General features: G+C 36.6%; 3 protein-coding genes and 1 pseudogene across 3 annotated transcripts; 1 reads left to right on the forward strand and 3 right to left on the reverse strand.

Moving 5' to 3' along the window:
• Positions 1-287: 287 nt before the first annotated feature.
• On the reverse strand, positions 288-8,542 carry LOC114172056 (UPF0481 protein At3g47200-like). The gene is made up of 4 exons (XM_085672688.1): positions 8,405-8,542; positions 6,950-7,428; positions 753-1,555; positions 288-669 (listed from the first exon to the last, which is right to left on the reverse strand). The coding sequence occupies exons 2-3, from the start codon at positions 7,414-7,416 to the stop codon at positions 754-756; spliced, it is 1,269 nt and encodes a 422-aa protein (XP_085528814.1). The 5' UTR covers positions 7,417-7,428; positions 8,405-8,542; the 3' UTR covers positions 288-669; position 753.
• Positions 8,543-10,148: 1,606 nt separating this feature from the next.
• On the reverse strand, positions 10,149-15,150 carry LOC114181124 (TMV resistance protein N-like). Its single transcript, XM_028067479.2, has 3 exons — positions 14,547-15,150; positions 13,210-14,311; positions 10,149-13,071 (listed from the first exon to the last, which is right to left on the reverse strand). Exons 1-3 carry the CDS (start codon positions 15,044-15,046, stop codon positions 12,916-12,918), a joined length of 1,758 nt encoding a protein of 585 aa, XP_027923280.1. The 5' UTR covers positions 15,047-15,150; the 3' UTR covers positions 10,149-12,915.
• A 2,726-nt stretch (positions 15,151-17,876) lies between these two features.
• Positions 17,877-18,558, reverse strand: LOC114181029 (cyanogenic beta-glucosidase-like). The gene is made up of 4 exons (XM_028067347.2): positions 18,498-18,558; positions 18,327-18,404; positions 18,155-18,242; positions 17,877-18,063 (listed from the first exon to the last, which is right to left on the reverse strand). The coding sequence occupies exons 1-4, from the start codon at positions 18,556-18,558 to the stop codon at positions 17,877-17,879; spliced, it is 414 nt and encodes a 137-aa protein (XP_027923148.1).
• Positions 18,559-25,324: 6,766 nt separating this feature from the next.
• LOC146887132 (4-coumarate--CoA ligase 2 pseudogene) lies at positions 25,325-25,642 on the forward strand (annotated as a pseudogene).
• The last annotated feature ends 946 nt before the right edge of the window (positions 25,643-26,588 follow it).

Raw genomic sequence — 26,588 nt, forward strand, 5'->3', positions numbered from 1 at the left:
AGGATTAACAATCAAGCAATAATAATTGAACACAATTAAAGTATTTCTGTCACAAACTATTTTTGACATATATAACTTTGGTGGTTATTTTAACAGCTGAAATTTCATTTATGACTATTTTTAAACACTAAAATTTACAATTTTAACCACCACAAATATTATAGTTTTTTTAGTGTTTGTAGAGAAACTTCTAAACACATAGTTGACATGAAAAGTCAGCCACTAAACATGTGTACCAAAAACATCTCAATGAAAACGCCAGCTAGAAATCGTATGTACCAATCATCTCCGATTACCACTTCACAAGTATCTTTATACATACATTTTATTACTCTTAATTACTGATATGATCAAAATAATAATATAATATTTGAATAATTAAGACAAAAGCGAAGATGTATTTTGTAAGGTTAAAAATATTTACAATCATCTAAGAGCTCGTAGTAAAGTTCGTAGTGGATAAAAGGTAAATAAAGTTAAGCACAAAGTAGAAAAATTAGAATATAAAGTTGAATCTTTGTTTTGTGGAAAGAAAAGGAACAACAAAGTGAATAATGTTACAAGATTCTCTTACAAATACAACTTAGACAATCAGATACAAGGATCGACGTCTTCTTCTCTTAACTGACGTTCTTGTTCCTGATTTAACAACCATATCTCATTAATTACCTGCACATTTAACATAACTAATTTTATAAGTTGTAACTCATTTCATAACAGTAGTTAAGTATTAATATATCATAATTTCTTACCCTAAAATAGTGAGAGGATTGAACACACGGTCTGAATAAAGGTGAGCAAAAGTAGCACAATTGCAGCAATTGTAGATGCTATTTTCCAAGGAGTGTTGAAGTACTCATGTATGAAGATAGCCTTATACTTGTTTCGAGGATTATCATAGAATTCATTCAAACTATTGCAGATGGAGAAATAGTGTGAATTGAATTCTGGCGTAGGAATATTTGAGGTGAGATTATTAATCACTGTAACCACTTTATTAGCATCACCCGTCAAATTGACAATAATTTTCTTGTTAACAAGTATGTCCACATCTTTTTCAGTATTGATAAGAAAATCAAGAATTTCTACATATTGTCTAATGATGTCTCCAGCAGAAGGGTGGCATTGTTCATATACCATCATATTCTTGAACAAAACTTCTGTAATGTCATCTATATTCAAGATTGGCATGCTCAATGCTCCATCACGTTTAGAATAGCTCAAGTCAAGTAAGCTTTTATTTGGACTGATCTTGAACTTAACACCTGCCTCCATTAGTTGACTTGCACTGTATACATGATTAACTTCTTTGCCTTCTTCGGGTTTTCCAAGACCAAGCTCTGATGATGATATTATAGAAGATCTTATCAAATCAGTGAAGTGTTTTGGACTCTCTATTGGACACACGTTTCCGCTCTCAAAATAGTCGAAAGTAATGTCGAGTAATTTCTCATTCATACCAGTGAGGTTGTAAAGTTGTTCAAGAACAAAGAATGGAAGTTGATTTTCCAGTAGTATCAAGTCAATGCAAACTGTTGGGTATTGGACTCCCTTCCTATGTGGAGAAAAGGCCCAAAACTTGAGAAGCCCATGTCTCACTTAACCTAGTGGAGAGGAGGCTATAAAATAAAGAGAGAGGCAGAACAATAGAGTCAGAACACACTGAAAGCCCTAACACATAGAGGGAGAGGTAGAGGGAAAATTCTGTTCACGTTTTTCACAGAGCTGTCACAGTAGAATCAGCGCTGCGGATTCGTTCACCGTTGGATCGGGCTGAAATTTTTACAGCAGGTTCGGAACTCATTGCTCTTCATTCTGACCGGTCGGATCTTTGATACGAGGTCTCAGTTGGGAGATATTAATTTCGCACGGCAGTAGTGATTTTTAGAGGTTTTCCTCTCTTGTTCTTCTCTATTTGAAAGCTTTGTTGCTTTGTTGATTGGTTGGGTGTTGGCACTAATTTGTGTTATTGATTGAGACTCTTTTGTACTCTTGTTGATCATAGTGAAGCTATTTCTTTGGTCTGGACGACTCGTGGTTTTTACCCTTGATTTGAGGGGTTTTCCACGTTAAAAATCTTGGTGCCTTTATTTGTGCTTTTGGTGATTTATTATTGCTGCTCTTTGATTATTGCTCCTCATAGATTCTTGCAAGTTAGGGGAAATTATATCCGCTGCATTCTCTGGTATATTGTTTGTTATTGTTTTCCCCATCAGAGTGGCATCAGAGCTCTTGGTTGGACTATATTTACTTGCTTGAATGATGGAGGCAAATGCAAAGATGGTTGCTTTGAATGGTACAAATTATCATTTGTGGAAGGGCAAGATGAAAGATTTATTATTTGTCAAGAAATTGCATCTTCCGGTCTTTACTACACAGAAGCCAGATTCTATGTCTGAAGAAGAATTGGACTTTGAGCACCAACAGGTATGTGGTTTTATTCGGCAATATGTTGAAGATAATGTTTATAATCATATTGCTAATGAGACACATGCCAGAGCTTTGTGGGAGAAGATTGAGTCTTTGTATGCTTCTAAGTCGGGCAATAATAAATTGTATTTGTTAAATTGCTTGATGAATTTGAGGTACAGGGAGAATTCTTCTATTTCTGATCACTTAAATGAGTTTCAAGGGCTCCTAGATCAATTGTCAGGAATGGGCATAAAGTTTGATGATGAAGTTATGGGATTATGGTTGCTTAATACTCTACCAGAGTCTTGGGAGGTATTTCGGGTTTCAATTACGAACTCTGCCTCAAATGGTGTTGTTTCTTTTCAGATGGCAAAGAGCGGTGCTCTTAATGAAGAGATGAGAAGGAAGGCACATGGTTCTTCATCTCAGTCTGAGATGCTTGTTACAGAAGCTAGGGGGAGAAGTCAGAAAAAGGAACATAAGGGTGGTAGAGAGAAGAGTAGGAGCAAGTCCAAGTCAAGATACAAGAATTTAGAGTGCCATTTTTGTCATAAAACTGGGCACATTCAGAAATACTGTTTTAAGTGGAAAAAGGAGAACAAAGACAAGAAGGGCAAGCAGAGAGAGAATGATCATAATGATGATGATCGTGTCACTACTGCTACAGATGGTGATCTTGTTCTTCTTCGTGACTTTGAGTCCGTTAATCTTGTATCTGATGAGAGCATGTGGATTATTGATAGTGGTGCTACACTGCTTATTACACCTAGGAAGGAGTTCTTCACATCTTACACTTCTAGTGATTTTGGAGTGTTGAAGATGGGTAATGATGGTGAGTCTAAAGTGATTGGTGTTGGTGATGTTTGCCTGCAAACCAACATGGGAGTGCAGTTGTTGCTTAAAGGAGTCAAACATGCTCTGGATGTCCGTTTTAATTTAATCTCTGTGCAGTTGTTTGATGATTGTGGTTATGACAATCACTTCGGTTCTAGTAAATGGAAGCTCACTAAAGGTAACTTGGTTATGGCCAGAGGGGAGAAACAATCTAAATTGTATTGGACTAAAGCTTTGGTTGCTAAAGACAGTGTGAATGCTATGTATATGGAGGCATCTTTGTGGCACCGGAGGCTTGGTCATATAAGTGAGAAAGGGCTTAACTGCTTAGCTAAAAAGGATGTGCTTATGGGATTGAGAAATGCAGAATTGGAGAAATGTTCTCATTGCATGGCTGGTAAACAAACCAGAGTATCTTTTAAGAAGCATCCTCCCTCAAGGAAGTCAGAATTGCTTGAATTGGTGCATTCTGATGTTTGTGGCCCATTAAAGGTAAAGTCATTTAGTGGTGCACTTTACTTTGTTACTTTTATTGATGATTGTTCCAGGAAGCTATGGGTCTATGCTCTTCAGCGGAAAGGTCAAGTACTTGAAAAGTTCAAGGAATTTCATGCTATGGTTGAGAGGCAATCAGGCAAGAAGCTGAAATGCATCCGTAGTGATAATGGTGGTGAGTACCGTGGACCTTTTGATGTTTATTGCAGACAGCATGGTATTAGACACGAGAAGACTCCTCCTAAAACTCCTCAGTTGAATGGTCTAGCGGAGAGGATGAACAGGACCTTAGTTGAAAGGGTTACATGTATGCTTTCGGAAGCAAAGTTGCCTAAGCACTTTTGGGGAGAGGCATTGCTTGCAGCTGTGCATGTTATTAATCTCAGTCCCGCAGTTGCTTTGAATACTGAGGTGCCAGACAAAATTTGGTTTGGTAAGAATATTAGCTATGATCATTTGCGTGTCTTTGGTTGCAGGGCATTTGTTCATGTTCCTAAGGATGAAAGATCCAAGTTAGATAAAAAGACAAGGCAATGTATCTTTATTGGCTATGGTGAGGATGAATTTGGCTACAGGTTTTATGATCCTGTTGAGAAGAAGTTTGTTAGAAGCCGTGATGTACAATTCATGGAAGACCAGACCATTGAAGACATTGATAAGGTGGAGAAGACCACACCCGAGAAAGATAGTAATCTCACTGATGGTAATCCGATGAGGTTGCCCGCTCACATGGTGATGTTGATGATCAACAGTTTGGAAGTGGAGTAGAGGTTCCAATTGATGATGCTCAAGAGGAACATGATGATGATAACGATCTTGGTGATATACCTGAATCATCTCAAGTCCAACTCAGGAGGTCTAATAGACAGAAACAACCTTCTTCAAGGTATTCTTGTGATGAGTACATAACCTTGACTGACGGTGGAGAACCTGAGTGTTTTGAAGAGGCTTTGGATAGTGAAGAGAAGAAACAGTGGCTGGATACAATGCAAGATGAGATGAAATCTTTGCATGATAATCACACTTACGACTTGGTGAAATTGCCTAAGGGCAAAAGGGCATTGGAAACTAGGTGGATTTTCAGGGTGAAACAAGATTCAAATTCTACGCTTCCAAGGTACAAGGCCAGATTAGTGGTGAAAGGTTTCAGACAGAAAAAGGGTGTTGATTTCAATGAGATTTTCTCACCTGTGGTGAAAATGTCATCCATCAGAACTGTGCTAAGTTTAGCTGCTACTCTTGATTTGGAGGTTGAGCAGATGGATGTGAAGACAGCTTTCCTTCATGGTAATTTGGAGGAAGAGATATACATGAAGCAACCTGATGGTTTTCTTGTTGAAGGCAAGGAAGATTATGTGTGTAGACTAAGGAAGAGTCTATACGGTTTGAAGCAGGCTCCAAGGCAGTGGTATAAGAAGTTTGAGTCTTTTATGTGTGAGCAAGGTTACAAGAAGACTACTTCTAATCATTGTGTCTTTGTTAAAAGTTTTTCTAATGATGACTTTATTATCCTGTTATTATATGTTGATGACATGCTTATTGTTGGGAAAGATATTTCCAGAATTGACAGGTTAAAGAAGACACTTGGCGAGTCTTTTGCCATGAAAGACTTGGGAGCTGCTAAAAGGATTCTTGGGATACATATCTCACGTGATAGGAGAGAAAAGAAGATTTATCTATCACAAGAGCAATACATTAGGAAGGTGTTGCAGAGATTCCAGATGAAAAATGCTAAAGCTGTGAGTACTCCTCTTGCTACTCATTTTAAACTGAGTGTTAAACAGAGTCCTTCAAATGAAGTTGAGAAGACCAATATGAGTAGAGTTCCTTATGCATCTGCGGTGGGCAGTTTGATGTATGCGATGGTGTGTACAAGACCAGATATTGCACATGCTGTTGGTACAGTTAGTCGATTTTTGTCAAACCCAGGTAGAGAGCATTGGAATGCTGTGAAATGGATTTTGAGGTATCTTCATGGTACAGTTGATATGAAGCTTTGTTTTGGAGGTGATAAACCTACTTTGATGGGTTACTCAGACTCAGATATGGCTGGGGATATTGATTCCAGAAAGTCCACTTCGGGCTATTTGATAAAGTTTGCAGGGGGAGCTGTGGCTTGGCAATCAAGACTACAGAGGTGTGTAGCGTTGTCTACTACAGAGGCAGAGTTCATTGCTATTACTGAAGCATGCAAGGAGTTGTTATGGTTGAAGAAATTCTTGCAGGAGCTTGGTTTTAGGCAAGATAAGTATTCATTGTTCGTTGATAGCCAAAGTGCTATCCATCTTGGTAAGAATCCAACTTTTCATTCTAGATCCAAACATATTGATGTGAGGTATCATTGGATACGTGATGCTTTGGATGCTAAGTTGTTGGAGTTGGAAAAGGTTCATACAGATGATAATGGTGCTGATATGATGACTAAAGCATTGCCAAGAGGGAAGTTTGAAGTTTGTTGTGAGATCGCCGGTTTGGGGGTTCTCTCCACATAGTTGTGAGGGGGAGATTTGTTGGGTATTGGGCTCACTTCCTATGTGGAGAAAAGGCCCAAAACTTGAGAAGCCCATGTCTCACTTAACCTAGTGGAGAGGAGGCTATAAAATAAAGAGAGAGGCAGAACAATAGAGTCAGAACACACTGAAAGCCCTAACACATAGAGGGAGAGGTAGAGGGAAAATTCTGTTCACGTTTTTCACAGAGCTGTCACAGTAGAATCAGCGCTGCGGATTTGTTCACCGTTGGATCGGGCTGAAATTTTGACAGCAGGTTCGGAACTCATTGCTCTTCATTCTGACCGGTCGGATCTTTGATACGAGGTCTCAGTTGGGAGATATTAATTTCGCACGGCAGCAGTGATTTTTAGAGGTTTTCCTCTCTTGTTCTTCTCTATTTGAAAGCTTTGTTGCTTTGTTGATTGGTTGGGTGTTGGCACTAATTTGTGTTATTGATTGAGACTCTTTTGTACTCTTGTTGATCATAGTGAAGCTATTTCTTTGGTCTGGACGACTCGTGGTTTTTACCCTTGATTTGAGGGGTTTTCCACGTTAAAAATCTTGGTGCCTTTATTTGTGCTTTTGGTGATTTATTATTGCTGCTCTTTGATTATTGCTCCTCATATATTCTTGCAAGTTAGGGAAAATTATATCCGCTGCATTCTCTGGTATATTGTTTGTTATTGTTTTCCCCATCACAAACATACGTTCCCAACAATGGTTTCTGCAACAAAGGATCTTTTTTCTCCCACTCATCGTATTCATGCCATCTTAGAAGAAGCTCAATTATAAAGCAAGCATCAACTAGAATCATATTTAAGAAATCATGACTATTGTATATAATTCGGTCTGCATAACAAACTCGAATTTTTTCTTCCAAATCTTTAATTTTGGCAAGAAATTCCCTTACTGGTAGTTCTGTTCGATTTAGAAATCCTTTGAGATATTTAAGTTTAAGCTCTTCCATTCCCTCGTAATTGTTGTGATGATGATAAGGACCAATGGAAACAGTTTGAGGTGTGTAGGCTTTGGGATTATATTCACGAATATTTGGTGGTACCCTGTAAATGCATTGCGTATGGATTTCATCCATCTCTGGAAGTTTCACATTTTGAAGCTTCTCAGTCCATTCTCTGTCTAAAAGTTCTATTTCAATAGCTAGATCTTTCGATTCTCCTTCCATTTGGTTAAAACTCTGTAACTTAGACAAAAAAAATATAATAACTTATTCAAACTTTAGGATTTTGGAATCAATTTTTAAAATACTGTATGCCATAATTCAAAAGACTGTAATTAATATTTATATAAAACCAGTAGTTTAAAAGTTACTTCAGAGAAAGAAACCCTATTACTAACAACCAATTTAATGGTTTATTTATAAATTTCTTTAAAATTTTCATAGGGCGCAAAGATATTATATATGAAAAGGTAAATATAATATAACAGAAAAACATTGAGTTAATAGATTTTAAATATGATAGGGTATACCACAGTTAGGACAAGGCATGTAAAATAAATGTAATTTTGGTAAGGAAACAAGACTGGATAACAAAATATCGACTAAACATAACTACAAGCTATATTAAAGCCAATAATATATAACCTTTTACTAATTTATTTATATATTCATTAAATTTTTATTAAATAAAAAGTATAATTATTTCTAAAATGACTACTTAACATTTTACAATGATTTCAATTTCAAGATATAATTATTTATGAAATCTTTTAATTTATATTTAGTTATTTAAAAATATTGTAAATGTTGTGCTTTATCAGTTTTCATCTAAATAGAATAGATTATGCAAATAAAAAACTATAAGAATAATAAAACTAACTAGCACTTAGTTTCAAAAATTGTTAGACCAGATCCTATATAGTCATCGGATAATGGATAGTTCAACTTAATATCATCTGCGTCATATCGTTCAAAAAGAAAAAATAATTTTTAGTAAAGTTTTATTCTGCAGGGAAAGCTATTCTGATGAACAAGCTAAAGTGTTATTAAAAGTTAATAAAAATTGAGTAAAGCTCACGGGTGAAACCATGAACCCAAACCCATCATAGATCTGCGTTTCATGACACCAAATCCATCATTTTTTGGTCACAAATAATTCAACAAACACTCCAAAAACCATAACATATACATTACTCAAGAAATGGGTACTTACTTGCGGTTGGAGTAGCACAATAAAACTAGCAGTTTGAGTAGCACAATAAAACCTCCTTAACGCCAGAACACAACCAGTTTGAAGAGCAGAGAAAAGACGTTTCAACCTTACTTCTTAACCTTCAATGGTCACCACAAGATGATGGTGGAGTGAGGGCACGAATCTTAGTTGTTTCACTGTTTTCATCATTTGGGTTCTTTCTTAATCGTTCAAATTCTCCCCCAATTACTTATTTCCCGCTTAATTTGCCAATCTCTAGATGAACCAGCTACTCATCATAAATAAACAAGTCAAAAGGTTATATATTATTGGCTGATATTTTAATATAGATAGTAGTCACGTTTGGTGGATATATATATTTTATTATCTAGTCTCGTTTCGTACCTAAATTGTATTTATTTTAGGGTTAAATATGTTTTTAATACTTCAAATTTCAATAGAAATTTGGAATTAGTCTCTTTTCAAAAAATTTGATTAATTTAGTTTTTTATATTTAAAAATACGTGGATTTAATTCTTTTAACAAAATTTTGTTAAGTTTATCTGATGTTTCCGGTGTATTTCATGATAGTATTTGAATTGTTTACACCGTTTGACATATTTTCGCTTTAATATTAACTCAAATATTATCATAAAATACGTTTAAAATATTAAATAAACTTAACAAAATTTGGTAAGAATGACTAAATTCACGCATTTTTAAAAATAAAAGACTAAATTGATATAAAATTTTGAAAATAGACTAATTCCAAAATTTTCTTGAAGAACAGAAACCATATTTAACTCTTTATTTTATATGCCTTGTCCTAACTACGATAAACCCTGTAATATTTAAAATCTACTGTATCCAATGTCTTTCTGTTATTATGACCAAAATTCTTTTTATAATATCTATGCATGCGCCCTATAAAAATTTTAAATAAACTTATTGGAATAAACCATTAATTTGTTTGTTAATGTTTATAGGGGCCAAGCATAAAGTAGAGGAGGGAACGAAGCAAAAACGGACAATAGAAGGTAAGGAAGTTGGTGAAAGGGAGAGACCACCTTGTCGATAACTAAAAAATATTTGGTGTTTATGATGTTTTAAAACTTTCCAGTGTCTGATGTACTTTTTGGTATTTCGATACCAGAATTTTATAAATATAGTTCATTACTTATCTATATACCAGTTGGTATCCATGAATATATTAGAAGATATTCATCATCTCTCTGTTGTAGCTTTCTTCACTTATTTTTGCAGTTTGTTATCCTGCACGTTTTGATAATTTGATTTTCAAAGCTGGTTTTCGCTTGGGTCCAAATTACAGGACTTCAAAAATAATATAATTTTAAATTTCATATTTACTTCTAAAAAGCACTTTATATCACTCTAATTATAAAGTCTTTCAAATTTCAAAAATAAATTAACTTCTGAAATCGACTTTATATTATTCTAACTAAAGTCTTTTTCTAAGTTTTATTGGCATGTGCAGCCACACATTGTTTCTAGCCCCGAGGACATTATTATAACTATACTAAGAGCCAATTGGTTGACAATGGATCCATACAATTAATCTAAGGCCATCTTTCCAAGAACTTCACAATAAAATTTGAGACATAAAACTTTTACTGTTAGATAAAGATACCATTCATATGATATAACATAATATAATAATATAATACGTTATATAATTATAATGATACATAAAAAAATAGAAAAGAAAGAACTATGAACTTCGATTTTTTACTTTAAAGAATACCTATCAAAGTTACAACTTGTGTATCAAATCTGGGTTCCACGCAGAGTTTAATGAAAACACAAGTATTCATTCTCAGTATTGTAAGGCCCAGTTTGATTTCTGCCCTAATGTTTAAGGGCTGGCCTTAATCTGTTGGGCCTAAGGGGCTGATCCATAGGGTGCTAAGGCCCTAAAGCTGCTAGAGTTTCCATTTCTGATTCATTCTTGCAAAAACAAAACCCTAGGCACTGTCCCTCTCCCTAGAAGCTCTGCAAGGGTTTGATCCTACGCCCCTTTCAAGCCAACCAAACCTCATTCTCCTGTCACCTCTTGAGTCCGTTGTTGAAGTTGTTGGGTTCGTTGAGTCGGGTGTCAAAATTGTTGCAAAACCCTTTCCAGGTAAGGGAAGCTTGAGCTTATGGTTGCCTGTAATTTATGTATGCTTCCGAGTATGAATCATATGCGTGATGTATGCTTATGGTTGATTGTGTGATAGTGGTGAATACATGATTTCTATTGATGTTGCGTGTTGTGTTTTCGCGTGCGTGCAGTGGTGGGCACTATCTTTCTCGCCCAGGCGAGCGTGTCTCGCCCAGGCGAGCGTGTCTCGCCCAAGCGAGACTAACAGAGGCTCGCCCAGGCTTTTGTGTGCAAACTATCGCCTAGGCAACTGATTTCCATTTTTTAGCGAGGCGTGATCTCGCCTAGGCGAGGGTGGACTCGCCTGAGCGAGAATCCGCAGGGGCTGCTGTTCGAAGACTCGAGCTCTCACCTAGGCGAGGAGGAGCTCGCTTGAGCGAGAGGACCTCTTGCCTGAACGAGACTGAGGCAGCTTGGTGCTAAGGTGTGAATGGCCCACTAGTATGGTTGCTTGTTGTATGAATTGGGAAGTATGAAATATATGAATTGTTGTTTATGCATGATGTTGGTATTATGGGGACTTCCTGATTGGTTGGTGAAACATGTACGATGTGTGAGTAGGGGTAATTCCACGACTCTTGTAGTGAGAGCTCATGGTGGTGCCTCATCAATTGGACGTAATCCCATGGACCCTCCTAATGAGAGTCCCTAGTGGTGCCTCCCCTTTTGGACTTAATTCCATGAACCTCGTGGTGAGAGTTCGTGGTGGTGTCTACACAACAGGACGTAATTCCACGAAGATGATGTGGTGGTGCCTCACGGCCAGGATGTAATTCCACGAAGGCCACGTGGTGGTGCCTCTTGTAAGGGTGTAATTCTGCGAAGGCCTCGTGGTGACGCCTCACTGCTAGGACAGAATTCCATTGTTTTGTGGTGATGCCTCATTACGCGTATTCGGATTGTCTAGTTTGGAATGGTAGGGTTTCAGCAACTCCTGTGTGGTTCCATGATCTATGCTTGCCTATGTGTGTTGCTTGTTGCGTGTTATGATGTAATTATCTAGTGCTCTAGCTTACCCTTTCGCTGGTTTGCATGATTGTGTGTGGTTTTCCCCCTTTGCAATGATCATCAATTCTATTGATGTGAGCAGATGTGAGAACCCTTGACAGTGGCAATGATAGTAGAGATGCAGTAGCTTGAGGGTCATGGATGGATATTGGGCCCACTGTGGGACCCATCTGGGAAGGAGTTTCATTAGTTATGATGGTCTTGTCTATACAAGGCCTAGAACTTTATTTCTTTTGCCCATGTACGTTTGTTTGGGCCGTGTGGAGCCTTTTTCATGTAATCTAGGTATACTTGGCGCACTGTACACCTTTATACTCTAAACCATGTACTCTCTGATTATTCATGTATGTGATGTTTTATTAATTTGAGGTTATCCAGTTTTTGGGATATTACATTTATGGTATCAAAGCGGTCGATCCTTAGGTCTGTGGACTGGGTGTCCGCTTAGCTTTCTCTGTGTCTTTTTGAGTATTCTTCGCTAATTCTTGTCTTATCGCGCCTGACCAAGTGATTTCCTGTGTGTTAGTGAATTATGGCACCGTCTCGTAGGACCCCGCAATCTTCCCAGTGTGATGTGCCAGATATCGCCAGAGCGATTGAGGCAATGGTGGCAGCTGACGCAGCAAAGTACGGCAATGATGCAACAGCATGAAGCATCAATGCAGCGTCAGGCGGCAGCACTAGAGCAGCAACAATTGGTGATGCAGCAAATGGAGGTTGCGAGGGTGGCTGCGGAGGACACTCACAAACAGCATATGGAGGTTCTCCGCCAGCTGGAGGAGGATAGGGTAGCTGCCCCTGCTTTTGGCCTGAAGCCACAACCAACGGCCAGGGAGTGGAGTCTGGAGGACTTTTTGAAACACCACCCAGTGAAGTTTGGGGGTAAGACCAGTCCGGATGCAGCAGATCAGTGGCTGAAAGATCTGGAGAGAATATTTGATGCCAAGATGTGTCCCGATGAGAGTAGACTGGCTTTCGCGGTGTATATGTTCACGGGTGAGGCTGAGCATTGGTGGGTCAGCATGAAGTCCATGATGGAGGAGAGTCAGGAAGCAGTTACTTGGGAGGTCTTTAGGAGGAAATTTCTCTCCGAGTACTTCCCCGACAGCGTCAAATATGCCAAAGAGGTGGAGTTCCTACAGTTAACTCAAGGGAACAAGTCTGTGGCTGAGTATGCGAAAAAGTTTAAGCATCTAAGTCGTTTTTATACTATGCCACTGGATGAAGAGTGGCGATGCAGGAAGTTCGAGAATGGCCTCCGTGGAGACCTCCGTCTGATGGTGGCCCCGCTATCCATCAAGGATTTTGCAGCCTTGGTAGAGAAGGCTATGGTAATGGAGAAGATGAAGGTGGAGGTGGAGACTCAGCTATTTGGTAGATGCTCGGGGCCTACAGAAAAGGTTGCATCTTCAATTATCAAAATTTTCAAGTTCTTCATTTCCTTGAAGGCTTTTCCATCCCATTGCACCTGTACGTTGTTGTACTCTTCAAGCTTTATGAATTCTATTCTATCAGATCCCTTCCATGCCAAAAAGAAGAGTTTAACCACAAAATCGATAAATTAATATTAAATATAGCATGTATTCAACAAAATCGATAAATTAATACATGGATTTATCGAGAAAAAATTGCAGAGATGTTTTTAATATCAACATACCGTATTTTCTTCCAAAACATGAACAATGTCTTGGTCAAACCATAATCTACTACGTCTTCCTGGCTCTAGTGTTGATTCCTGCCTTACAATCTCTCTACCTGTGTCTCGAATTAGGTCATGAATCCTCACAAAACCAAAAGAATCAATCTTTATCAGAGATTTGTCAACCAGCACTCTCAAACCATCTTCTACATGAAAGCCATGCGCTTTTAGCATTGGTGTGACATTGCCCAGTTCATAGGTATTGAAGAAACAAGCAATGTCTAGGAAAATTCCCTTCTCATTTTCTTCCAAACCATCATAGCTTACTTTTAGTATTTCATGAATCTTCTGATGAGGAATACTTTCATATTTATCTAATGCAGAATTGCACTCATCTAAGCTTTTTCCAAATAAGTGGGATCCTATAACTTCCAGAGCCAACGGAAGGCCACACGCGTAAGAAACTGCACGCTTGGAAATACTCATGTATGGTGGACCAACTTTACCACTTCTGAAGGCATGCAAGTTAAACAATTCCAAAGCTTTTTCAAAATGTAATGGTTTAACCTCATATAAGTTAACCACCCCATGAGCATCTAGCAAGTGCTTGTCTCTTGTAGTGATGATGATTATACTTCCAGAGCCAAACCAATCACATCCCCCAGCAAGTGCCTTTAACTGCTTTAATTTGTCAACATCATCAAGAACTAGAAGGACCTTCTTCTGTTGAAGTCTCTGTTTTATTAATGGTATTCCTCTATTGACATCTCCCACTTTGATATCTTCCCCCTTGAGAATCTGAGAAAGTAGTATTTCTTGGAGTTGGACAATCTCGTTCTTATTAACTGCCTTTTCTCTAATGTCAGGTAGAAAACACGAACCTTCATAATGCCAAAAAATAATGTTATAGACAGCACGAGCAGTGGTGGTTTTACCAATACCCCCGATACCATAAATTCCTATCATGTTGACATCCGACCCATCTCCGAGGAGAGATTTCACTCCTTTCACTGCATACTCCAGCCCAATTGGATTATCAGCAACATGTAAAGGGATGTAATTTATCTTTTCAGATATCTCTTCAACAATCTTTCTGATAAACTCATATTCTGGTTGATACCTATACATAATAAGAAAACATGTGAACTAAAGCATATTCGTGTTTAGTTCCTTCATTTCAATCACAGAAATATTTGCCTCCAACTCTCAAATTTTATAGATCAAGATCCATGTACGATTTATTTCACTTTCCTTCCCTATCAGTATTAATATGAAAATTATCAGCAAAAATAGGGTTTATAATTTATATAACAAAAACAGGCTAAATTGCGTGATAAAAGGATAGTATGAAATACCAATATTTGCAATGCCAGCCTGATAGATTAGCTGCTTCATGTAAAGCCTTCCTCCATTTTTGTACCTTCTCGGTGTCAGCGTCGTTGTGGAACTTAGCTTCGTGTTTTGACAGTGCTTCTGCATAAGTTCCAGTATGATGTCGAACTTCTGATGGATCCACTCCATAAAATATTGGATAAATGGATCGACCTTCTTCCTTGGCGCCTTCAAGGATCTTTACAAGTTCATTTAAGCAATAGGTTGAAGATGCATAGCTTTCGGAGAAGACAACGATGGAAATCATTGAATTTTGAATTGCGTGGAAAAGAGCGGGTGTAATTTCTTCCCCTCTTCTAAGACCATCCTGGTCGATGAAAGTACGGATCCCCTTTTGGCACAAGGAATGGTAAAGATTATTAGTAAACTGGAAACGAGTGTCTTCACCCCTAAAACTTAGAAAGACATCATAAATCCATGTACGCCTGGGGGAAGACAATGATGATGAGATTCTTTGTGCCATGATCTAAGAACTTCAAAAGTACTACGAGATGAGAATCTAGTAAAACAAGGTTGTGATCGGTGAGGAGCAATTAGCATGTCGTTGCATTATATTTCACATGAAGATCTGGTGGGTGAATGCAGTATTTTTAAATGTCAAAGATGCTGCAAAAAATTCTTTGACTATATTATCTCATGTATAAACGCGTGAATGGATGAGGACACGGATTCATTGACTTCATCGAAGGAACTAACATGATGAATTTTCTTGTTTTACGTTATAGATTTCGCTTTTTCAATAAAAGAAATTGCACGAGTTACTGTGAAAGAAACTTGTATGAGTGTTGTGAAAGAAACTTGTATGAGTGTGCATATATAATTGTCAGACAATTTCTAAGGGTTATCGAAGGGAACAACTTGTTGATAATATATACTAACCTACACACATGTACGAAAGCGCTTGTGTACGTATTTTGTAAATATGAATAATAGTATATTAATAGGTATAACGTTTGTGTATGTATTTTGTAAATATGAATGATAATATACTAATAGGTGATAATGTTATTAAGTTAATATATAAAATAAATTTATATTTATTAAAAATAAAGTGAAAATTGAAAAATTAATTATTGATAAATTAAAAAAAAAGATAAACAATGTTATAAAAAATAGGAAAAAGTAACCATTAATTTTAAAAAGTTTAATAAATAATTATATTGTAAAGGGTATAATTAGTATTATAAAATATGGACAAAAAAGAAAATATTTTTATATATTGCTATAGATGATGTGGTTAAAGAACAAAGATGATGACTTTTTTAAAAGGTGCATAGTCTTATTAAATTATCAAACATTTATGTGATACAAATAATTTCAAACTAATTTAATTAATAAATAATTGAAAATACTAAAAATTAATAAGTAATTAGTAAATTAAAAGAGTATGTAAAATACATAAATTCTAACCTGTAACGTATTTGATGTTATTTTAACTGTGCATCCATCCAAACTTTCAAATGACAGTAAGTGATATGTCGTGCTATTTCTATAGAAAAATGTTAATATTGATCTTTTTAGTCTTTCAACATCAGTTTTAGAATGAAGATTAGATGGGTTGCAATTGAAAGGGTAGTTTTTAAGATCGATTGTAACCACTACCGATGTTAAAATTGACACAATCACATCATTACCATGGATTAATCTTAAAAACAATGTTGAAAAGAGATCTCTATTTTGGAGGCAGCAATACACTTGAAATTTTATCAAGGAAATATCTTGTAAATAAAATTAAAAGTGATTATTACAAGATCACAAGTATTGTGGCTTTATTTTTCATTTCTATTTTTTATATTTAAATAAGTACGAGTGCTTGTATATTGTTATCATTCCTAAAAATTTATAGGTTAAATCATTTCAGATGTTCCTATTCTTGTAGCGAAATCTTAAGTAGGTCTCTCCATTTTTATTTGATTCAATTAAGTTCCTATTTTTGAAAATTCGTTGTAATCAGTTCCTTTCTATTAGTTGTACAGTAGAGGTGTTAATTATGTGTCACGTGTCAACATGTGGTTTTTTTAATTTTTTTTAATTTCTATTTTTTTTATAATTTTTAAAAAAAAATTTAAAATTGTCACGTGTCAATCTGACATTGTGTCACGTGGCAGAGATAATGTGATGTGGCAGTGGCAGTGCCACGTATCACTATTGGATGTGAAAAGTCTCAATGTAGTACCTGTATTTGTTATCTTGTCTCAATTTGGTCCCAATTTTTTTAAAACTAAATCAATTTCATCCCGATATCAACATTAATTTTTATATAAATTCTACAATGATATTTTTATTATAATTGATATTTTTAACAAAATTAAGTTTATTTAAATGTATATTTTGCATTGAACTTTATTAAAATATATTTAACCCTTTTCTTTTTTGAAAGAATTATTAAAATGATTTAATATGAGTTTTAATTTTGTTTAATTTTTCAATTATTTTATTTATATAAAACATTTCAATTATCTTCAAATGGTTTTTATATTAAATAATAAACTTAATTGATCTTTTAGTTCTCGTGATTCAATTTGGTTTTCTATTTTTTTTTTCAATTAAGTAATCGTATTTGTAAAAGTGGTATAATTAAGTCATTTCCATTAGATTGGCATTAACAATGTGTTCGTACATTCTAGGTGTCAAATGTAGTATTTTAAATTTTTTTAAACTAAAAAAAATGTCACGTGTTAGGTCATTGTCATGCCATTGTCTTGTATTCCGTTTAGTTCTTGTATATTTGAAATATTGACTCAATTGAGTTCCAATTTATTTTTTAGTGGAGCAATTTTGTCCTTCTCAATTTATTTTTTAATGGAGCAATTTTGTCGAAACCAAATTAGTAATTAATCTTAAGTTTAATTATATCATTGGTCCCTATTTTTGGGTCAAAATATCAATTTAGTCCCTCTTTTTTAGTCATCTCAATTAGGTCCCTAATTTAGTTAAAATGTCTTAAAGTTGTCCTTTTTATTAGTTTTGTGTAAAAGTCGTTAATTGAAAAGTTACCTAACATAGTTGACCGTACTCAAACAGTGACAAGGACCAAAAATCAGTGACATGACAGAAAATAAGAAAGATGATTTAAGAATTAAAAATAAATTGAAATTAGGATTTGTAAGTGGACCGTAACAATTCCCAACCTACTGAATTTGAGAACAATCTGATCCATATCATTCTGTTGTTTCACTCTTTACAAGATCTCTGGTGGGTTTTTCCTATTATGAGATGAGAGGGGAGACACTTCAACTTTTGCTAAAACCATATCATTCCTCCGGCAAAATGTATTGGTTCTTTTCCTTTCTTTACTTGTATAGCTCAGGCATTTGAAAACGTATTGGATTTACCCAACTAGAACAACGTCCTAGTGCCATGGTTCCATTTGCATAGCCATTAATGTTGTAAGTCCATGGCTCATTCAGTGTAACCCAATGCTTAACTCTATCTCCAAATGCCTTGAAGCAAACGTCCGCATAATCCCGAAAATCCTTGCTGAAGATTAATACAAAAGTGTTTGATCAACAAAACTAGCCATTGAATTTTCCAAGAGTGCAGAAATTAATACTTTGGAATCAAAACTCACAATATGAGAGGACTAAGGAAGCCACCATATTCATCTTCTAAAGCTTGGGGAAGATCACAATGGAAAAGAGTCACCAATGGTTTTATACCTGCAAAGGTTCATGTTTAATTGTCATACACCATTGATAATAACTGAAGAATGTGGGATTAAGAAAACTGAGTTTGAACATTACCATTAGCCAATTGTTCGTTGATGACATTGTTGTAATAGTCAATCCCTTCTTGGTTTATACCTCTGCTAAGCTTTCCATCTGTGTATTGTTTGTAAAAATCAAATTTTATATTGTCAAACTAAAATCTTAAGTCAAATTTAATCTAAAATGATCATTGTTCAGCATTTTGACTTGGTAGTATCCTGGACCAAGAAATCGAGAATCTGTATGAATCCAAGTTCATATTCTTCATAAATTTAGCATCTTCCTGTAAAATTTATGTGTAATGTATATGTTATTATATTGCACCAACGATTAAAATAAAAGCAAACACAATACTCGATATAGTAAATTATACATGAAATTATAATTCCTTTTAAGATATTAACCAAACCATAGACAAAAGATAACAAGTTAAATATCTGGAAAAAAAAAATTTTATACCCGGATATTTATGGGTGAAAGTATCCCACACACTTGGTCCTCTACCACCTTCTTTTGCACCACCTTCGAACTATATTACATTTTACGAGGAAAACATAATTAAGACCATGTCTTATCAGTGAAATGAATAGATACATTAAGTACTAATTAGTAGTTGATTATTCTATCTCATTATACTTAATTAATACCTGCTATGATGAGGACCCAACCCCAAAGATGAAACCTGGTAGGAAACTATTAAAAGTATAATGCAAATTCTAGAAGAATCTAGAAAAATATAAGATAGAGTTGTTGGAATGTAAAGAAACTTCTAGAGTATTGGAGAAAAGCCTAGGATAGAAAGAAAAATCAAGAACATTCAACTATGTAGAAAAATCTAGAAGTATTTGCATTAGTTCTAGCTAGGAGTTTCTAGAATAATCTATGGGTCTATAAATACCCATGTATGCTACCATTTTGTAATATGAAGAACAACTAACACAACATTCAATACAACTACTCTCAACTATAAAATACACTTCTCCAACTACTACTTTCACACTCTATTATCTACACATTTTCTCTATCCCTTCAACTATCCCCTTCACAACCTCAAAATACTAACAGTGGTACCAGAGCTACGTTCGATCATTTATTGGGCGTAGAAAAATTACTCTATTACTCCCAAAACCTTCCTTCTATACCTCCAAAAGAAGAGAGTTTTTTCTCTTAACCTATGGCTTCTAACATTGTTCACTTTTCTTCAGGCCCCCTACCAGTTTTTACCGGTGAAAATTTTGACCACTGGAAACTCAAACTAAAGACATATTTTATCTCACAAAAATTGTGGGATATTGTTCAATATGGTTATACAAAACCAAATAATATTGAGACTCTATCTGAGGAGGAACGAAAAAAGCTAGAAGATTCTGAACAAAAGGATGCCCAAGCATTGTTTGTTCTTCAACAAGCTATTGGAGAAAATATTGCCAGGAGGATCATGGATGCAGAAACTGCAAAAAGGGCATGGGATATTTTGGAAGAAGAATTTGAAGGCAATGAACAGGTACGCTCCGTTAAACTGCACTATCTAAGAAGAGAATTTGAGACCATCAGAATGAAGGAATCTGAGACCATTGAAGAATATTATGGAAGAATAAAAGAAATAGTGAATAAAATGAAGTTATATGGAAAAGAAATTAAGAAAAAAAGAGTGGTAGAAAAAATTCTTATCACTCTCACAGAAAAATATGATTCCATAGTAGCTTCCATAGAAACTTCCTCGGATCCATCTTCTCTATCGATAAGTAAATTAGTTGGTCTCCTTGGAGCGCACGAAGCAAGATTAAATAATCGTGCTGATACAAATTCAGTCGAAAATGTCTTCCAATCAAAGCTCAAATTACAACCCAAAAGGAGAGAAGAAGAAGAAAAGAAAAATATTGAAGAATATTCTAGAAGCAAAGATTCTAGAAATTTCTCTGGAAGCAAGAAAGATAAATATCCTCCGTGTGGCATTTGCAATAAGTCAAGTCATGCAGAAAAAGACTGTTGGCATCGTGGGAAGCCAATATGTCATTATTGCAAGAAGCCTGGTCATGTGGAGAAGTATTGTCGTAATAAAAATAAGCATCAAGCAAACTTTGCTGAAGAACATAATCAGGAGCAACGTTTATTCTATGCTAATCAAGAATCTCATAGTGGAGAAGGAAACTGGTACTTGGACAGTGGATGCAGCAATCACATGGCCAAAGATCAAAGCATCTTCAAAGACATTGATAAATCTATCAATGTCAAAGTTCGACTTGGAAATGGCGCCACAGTGGAGTCTCAAGGCAAAGGAACTGTCATGGTGGAGACAAAGAAAGGTACAAAATTCATCAAGGATGTTTTACTAGTTCCCAATCTTAAAGAAAATCTTTTAAGTATTGGCCAAATGATGGAGAATGGGTATTCTCTTCACTTTGAGAAAGATACATGCAAAATTTATGACAATAGAAGGTTAGAAATTGGTGAAGTAAAAATGGAGAAGAGAAATAGAAGCTTTCCCACAAGCTTCAAACCTAGAACCAATATTGCCATGAAGGCGGAAATTGATGACTCATGGCTTTGGCATAGGAGATTTAGCCACTTCAACACACATGCCTTAAAGCTTCTATATCAGAAAAACATGATGAGGGATCTTCCTTACTTGAAGGAGAATAATGAATCATGCAAAGGATCTCTTCTCGGCAAGCAACACCGATTACCATTCTCAACAGACAAAGCATGGAGAGCAAAAGACTTACTAGAATTAATCCACACCGATGTTTGTGGACCAATGAGGACGCCTTCACATCACAACAACAGGTACTTCATCCTCTTCATTGATGACTTCTCTAGAATGACATGGGTCTATTTCTTAAAGGCAAAGTCAAAAGTCTTCGAAATATTCAAGAAATTCAAGGCTCTTGTCGAGAAACAAAGTGAAAAACAGATAAAAGTACTTAGAAGTGATCGTGAAAAAGAGTACATATCTCGTGAGTTTGACAAATTCTGCGAAGATGAAGGCATAGAACGACAACTTACAGTCACATATACTCCACAACAAAATGGTGTTTCAGAGAGAAAGAATCGCACAGTCATGGAGATGGCGAGATCAATGTTGAAGGAGAAAGGACTACCAAATACATTCTGGGCAGAAGCAGTCTACACTGCGGTCTACCTACTAAATAGATGTCCTACTAAAGCAGTTCAAGACAAAACTCCAATCGAAGCCTGGAGTGGTAAGAAACCATCAGCTAAACATCTAAGAGTATTTGGATTTGTTTGCTATATTCATGTTCCAGACCAAAAGAGACACAAACTAGAAGACAAGACCGTACGAGGCATCTTCTTGGGATATAGTACACAATCCAAAGGTTATAGAGTCTATAATCTTCAAACAAAGAAGTTAACTATCAGCAGAGACATTGAAGTAGATGAAAGCGCTACTTGGAACTGGGAAGAGGAACAAATTGAAAGGAAGACAATATACATGCCCAACAATCAACCAACTACAAGCCAAGAAGATAATGATCAAGATACCATTATAACTCCAGAATCTCCTACAACTCCAACATCAATTCAAGATCAAGAAGAATCATCGCCTGAATCCACTCCGAGACGAATCAGATCTCTAACAGACATCTATCAATCTTGCAACTTGGCCATACTAGAGCCTGGAACCTTTGAAGAGGCTGTAAAACAAGAAGAATGGGTCAAGGCAATGAAAGAAGAGATAAAGACAATAGAGAAAAATAACACTTGGGAGCTAGCAGACTGTCCAAAAGATAAAGATATCATCGGAGTTAAGTGGGTCTTCAAGACAAAGTTAAACCCTGATGGTACCATACACAAACACAAGGCAAGGTTGGTAGCTAAGGGTTATTCACAACAACCTGGAGTAGACTACAATGAGACATTTGCTCTAGTTGCTCGACTAGACACAATAAGAACTCTAATAGCCCTTGCAGCACAAAAAGGATGGAGCATCTACCAATTAGACGTCAAGTCTGCATTCCTCAATGGTGTTCTTGAAGAAGAGATCTATATAGAGCAACCACCAGGATTTGTGGTTAAAGGCCAAGAAACCAAAGTGTTGAGATTGAAGAAAGCTTTATATGGCCTAAAACAAGCTCCTCGTGCATGGTACAGCAGAATCGATCAATATTTCACCAATCAAGGATTCAGGAGGAGCAAGAGTGAGCCTACACTATACATCAAGACACAAGGTCAGTATAATCTTTTACTCTCTCAATATGTAGATGATCTTATTTTCTCGGCATAGAGGTAAGTCAAAGAGATGATGGAATATTCATCTCACAAAAGAAATATACAGAAGATTTGCTGAAGAAATTTAAGATGTACGGGTGCAAACCTGTAAGGACATCACTAGTGACGAATGAGAAACTACAAAAGGTGGATGGAGCACCAGAAGCCGATGCATCTCGATACAGGAGTCTAGTTGGAAGTCTACTTTATCTGACGGCTACATGACCAGATATCATGTTCGCTACTAGTCTCTTATCAAGATTCATGTAAAATCCAAGCCAAATACATCTTGGCGTAGGCAAAAGAATTTTAAGATATCTACAAGGAACCAAAGAGCACGGTATATGGTACAAAACCACAGGCAATCCAACATTGCTTGGTTATACTGATAGTGATTGGGCAGGGTCAGTGGACGACATGAAGAGCACGTCAGGCTATGCTTTCTCACTTGGATCAGGAATATTCTCTTGGGCGTCAAAGAAGCAAGCCACAGTTGCTCAATCAACCGCTGAAGCAGAATATGTGGCAGCCACTGAAGCAACAAGTCAGGCTATATGGCTTCGAAGAATACTCAAAGATATCGGAGAAAAACAAAGTGGCCCTACTACAATTAATTGTGACAATAAATCAACCATTGCAATGACAAAGAATCCTATGCATCACAATAGAACAAAACATATAGCAATTAAATACCACTTCATAAGAGAAGCGGAAACAAATATGAAGATACGACTTGAGTACTGTCCGACAGAAGATCAAATTGCAGATATCTTCACAAAGGCTTTACCAAGACCAAGATTTGAACTACTACGCACTATGCTTGAAGTTACCGAATTTGCATCAAGGAGGAGTATTAAAAGTATAATGCAAATTCTAGAAGAATCTAGAAAAATATAAGATAAAGTTGTTGAAATGTAAAAAAACTTCTAGAGTATTGGAGAAAAGCCTAGGATAGAAAGAAAAATCAAGAACATTCGACTATGTAAAAAAATCTAGAAGTATTTGCATTAGTTCTAGCTAGGAGTTTCTAGAATAATCTATGGGTCTATAAATACCCATGTATGCTACCATTTTGTAATATGAAGAACGACTAACACAACATTCAATACAACTACTCTCAACTACAAAATACACTTCTCCAACTACTACTTTCACACTCTATTATCTACACATTTTCTCTATCCCTTCAACTATCCCCTTCACAACCTCAAAATACTAATAGAAACTATCCCGATTCAGATAAGCAACATCTATAATAGGATCAATTGCATCAGTTTCTATGCAATTAACATTTGTTTTGCTGATTACAAGAACAAAAGTTCCTGTCACAAATGTAGTTTTCCCCACAAATCCAGCATCATCAGGAAATGTTCCTGCCACTACAAATCCCCAACCTCAACCACCTCCTGCAAACACTAATGCTCCAGCCATTCAGGGGCAGAGTTGGTGTGTGGCAAAGCAAGGATCCTGAACCTTCTCTTCAAGCACCACTAGACTATGCTTGTGGAATGGGTGGGTCAGATTGTTCTCAAATTCAGCAGGGTAGGAATTATTAGGGTGGGAATTATTACGGTCCATTTACAAACCCAAATTTCAATTTATTTTTAATTCTTAAATCATCTTTCTTTTTTGCTGCCACGTGATTTATGGTTCTTACCACTATTTCAGTATTAGTCAATGTCAAGTCATTGTTTAATTAATGACGTTTACAAAAATTTAACAGAAAGGACAATTTTAAGACATTTTAATTAAATTAAGAACCTAATTGAAATGGTTAAAAAAAGAGAAATCAAATTGAGATTTTGATCCAAAAATAGGGACTAAGAGTATAATTAAACCTTAATCTTAATTACAACTTATATATACATGTTAAAATAATTTTTTAAAATTTATATACCAAATCACTCCACCTACATATTCAAATTAATTATATTTTTTACATTTTAAATTTCAATAAAAATAAATCTCTATTTTAAACTTATAATTTTTAAAAAATATTAAAAATGCAAATGTAAATTGGCAATTGTCATATTAACACTAGTGCAGAATTCCCATTTTACCTCGCCTTATATGCTTCGGTTGGCCAGGAACCGAAGCATATAATGGCGCGGTGGCATTTTTGCAATTACAGCCAAGTTTTAGGCCTCGGTTCTCCAAATACCCGAAGCCAAAGAGGGGTATAGGCCGCGGTTCGCTCAAAACCGGTGCCAAAGAGGTGTTTAGGCCTCGGTCCATCAAGACCCGAAGCCAAAAAGTGGCTGGAAGTCAGGGTATAGGCCTCGGTCCAAGGAGAACCGGTGCCAAAAGGGGTCAATGGCTTCGGTTCTTCTAACAACCGAAGCCATAGGGTTTATTTAGGGTTCGAAAATCGCGAACCCTCTTCTTCCTCCCCGCGCCAGCCTCTACAACTCTCTCTCTCTCTCTCCTCCCCAACTCCCCGGAGTTTGTCTTCACCTTCATGGCGGTCTCCATGCTCGGCGTCGTCGCCACCACCGCCAACCCCTCCTACACCGCCGCCGAACTCGCCAAGTAACTGGACGTCTCCAACGCCAAGCTCGTCGTCACGCTCTCCACCCACGTCCACAAGCTCAACAACCAGCAAGCGCAGCACCACTTCTTCAAGGTGGCAACCGTCGACGACCCACCGGAGAATTGCTGGGCTTTCCCGGAGGGCGACGAGAGCGAGGTTCCGGAGGGCGCTGCCGTTTTCGTCGGGGACGACGGGGCTGGCGAAGGGGGTGATTCTGACGCACAAGAGTTTGGTAACCAGCGTGGCGCAACAGATAGAGGGAGAGAACCCGCACATGTACCTGAAAGAAGAGGACGTTGTGCTGTGCGTGCTTCCTCTGTTTCACGTGTTCGCCATGCACATCGTGATGATGTGCGGGATGAGAACGGGGAGCGCTATTTTGCCGATCCAGAAGTTTGAGATGAGGGCGCTGCTGGAGGCGATTCAGAAACACAGGGTGACGGTGGCGATACTGGTGCCGTCGCTGGTGGTGGCGCTTACGACGAACACGGCGGTGGAGAAGTACGATTTGAGTTCGATACGGTTGGTTATGTTCGGGGCTGCGCCGCTGGGGCTACAGGCGGAAGAGGCTCTGAGTTTTTTTTTTTTTTAAAAAAGAAACCCATATGGCCTCGGGTGCATCCAAAACCGAGGCCAAAAGGGTATCGAAAAAATCCCATATGGCCTCGGGTGGAACGTAAAACCGAGGCAGAAGGGGACTCTATGGCTTCGGTTCTTAACCGAGGCAAAAAGCTATGACCTTTTGGCCTCGCCCCAATATGCTTCGGTTCCCGAACCGGTGCAGAATATTGAAAACAACCGCTGCCAAAGGCCCTTTCTGCACTGGTGTAAAAATCTTAAAATTTAAAAATTATAATTGTCATCTTCCATTTACATTCTTTAAAATGGGTATTTCTTTTAATTTAGATTGAAAATTAAATTGGAAGGAAAAATTTCAAAATAAAGGTAATGAATTGAGTTAAAATTTTAAATATGAAGACTAAATTCAATACAAGATATTACTATGTGGCAATAACACTAATACTAGCACTCAATGCCACCAGACACAATACTGCCTTGACATGTCACAGTTTGTTTTGTTTTTTAACCACAATAATTAAAAATTATAAAATTAAAATACTACGATATGCTAGTTAGGTTCTTGAAATGGGTGTCTTACCTGTATTCATCTTTTTAGAGAAACTTCTAAGCACATAGTTGACAGGAAAAGTCAGCCACTAAACATATGTACCAAACACATCTCCAATGAAAACGCCAGCTATAAACGTCCGTACCAATCATTTCCAGTTACCACTTTACAGTTTATACATACATTTTATATTCTTAATTACTGTTCTCTCACATTATATATATGATCAAAATAATAATAAAATATTTGAATAATTATGATAAAAGGAAAGATGTTCATTGAAGCTTAAAATATTTACAATCATCTAAGAGCTCGTAATAAAGTACTTAGTGAATAAAAGGTTGTTAAAGTTAAGCACAGAGTGGAAAAATTAGACAAGCAGTTGAATCTTTATCTTGAGGAAAGAAAA

Source organism: Vigna unguiculata, chromosome 4 (genome assembly GCF_037176805.1).
Source record: "Vigna unguiculata cultivar grain cowpea cultivar isolate G323 ecotype 2 chromosome 4, ASM3717680v1, whole genome shotgun sequence".
Taxonomy (NCBI): Eukaryota; Viridiplantae; Streptophyta; class Magnoliopsida; order Fabales; family Fabaceae; genus Vigna; species Vigna unguiculata.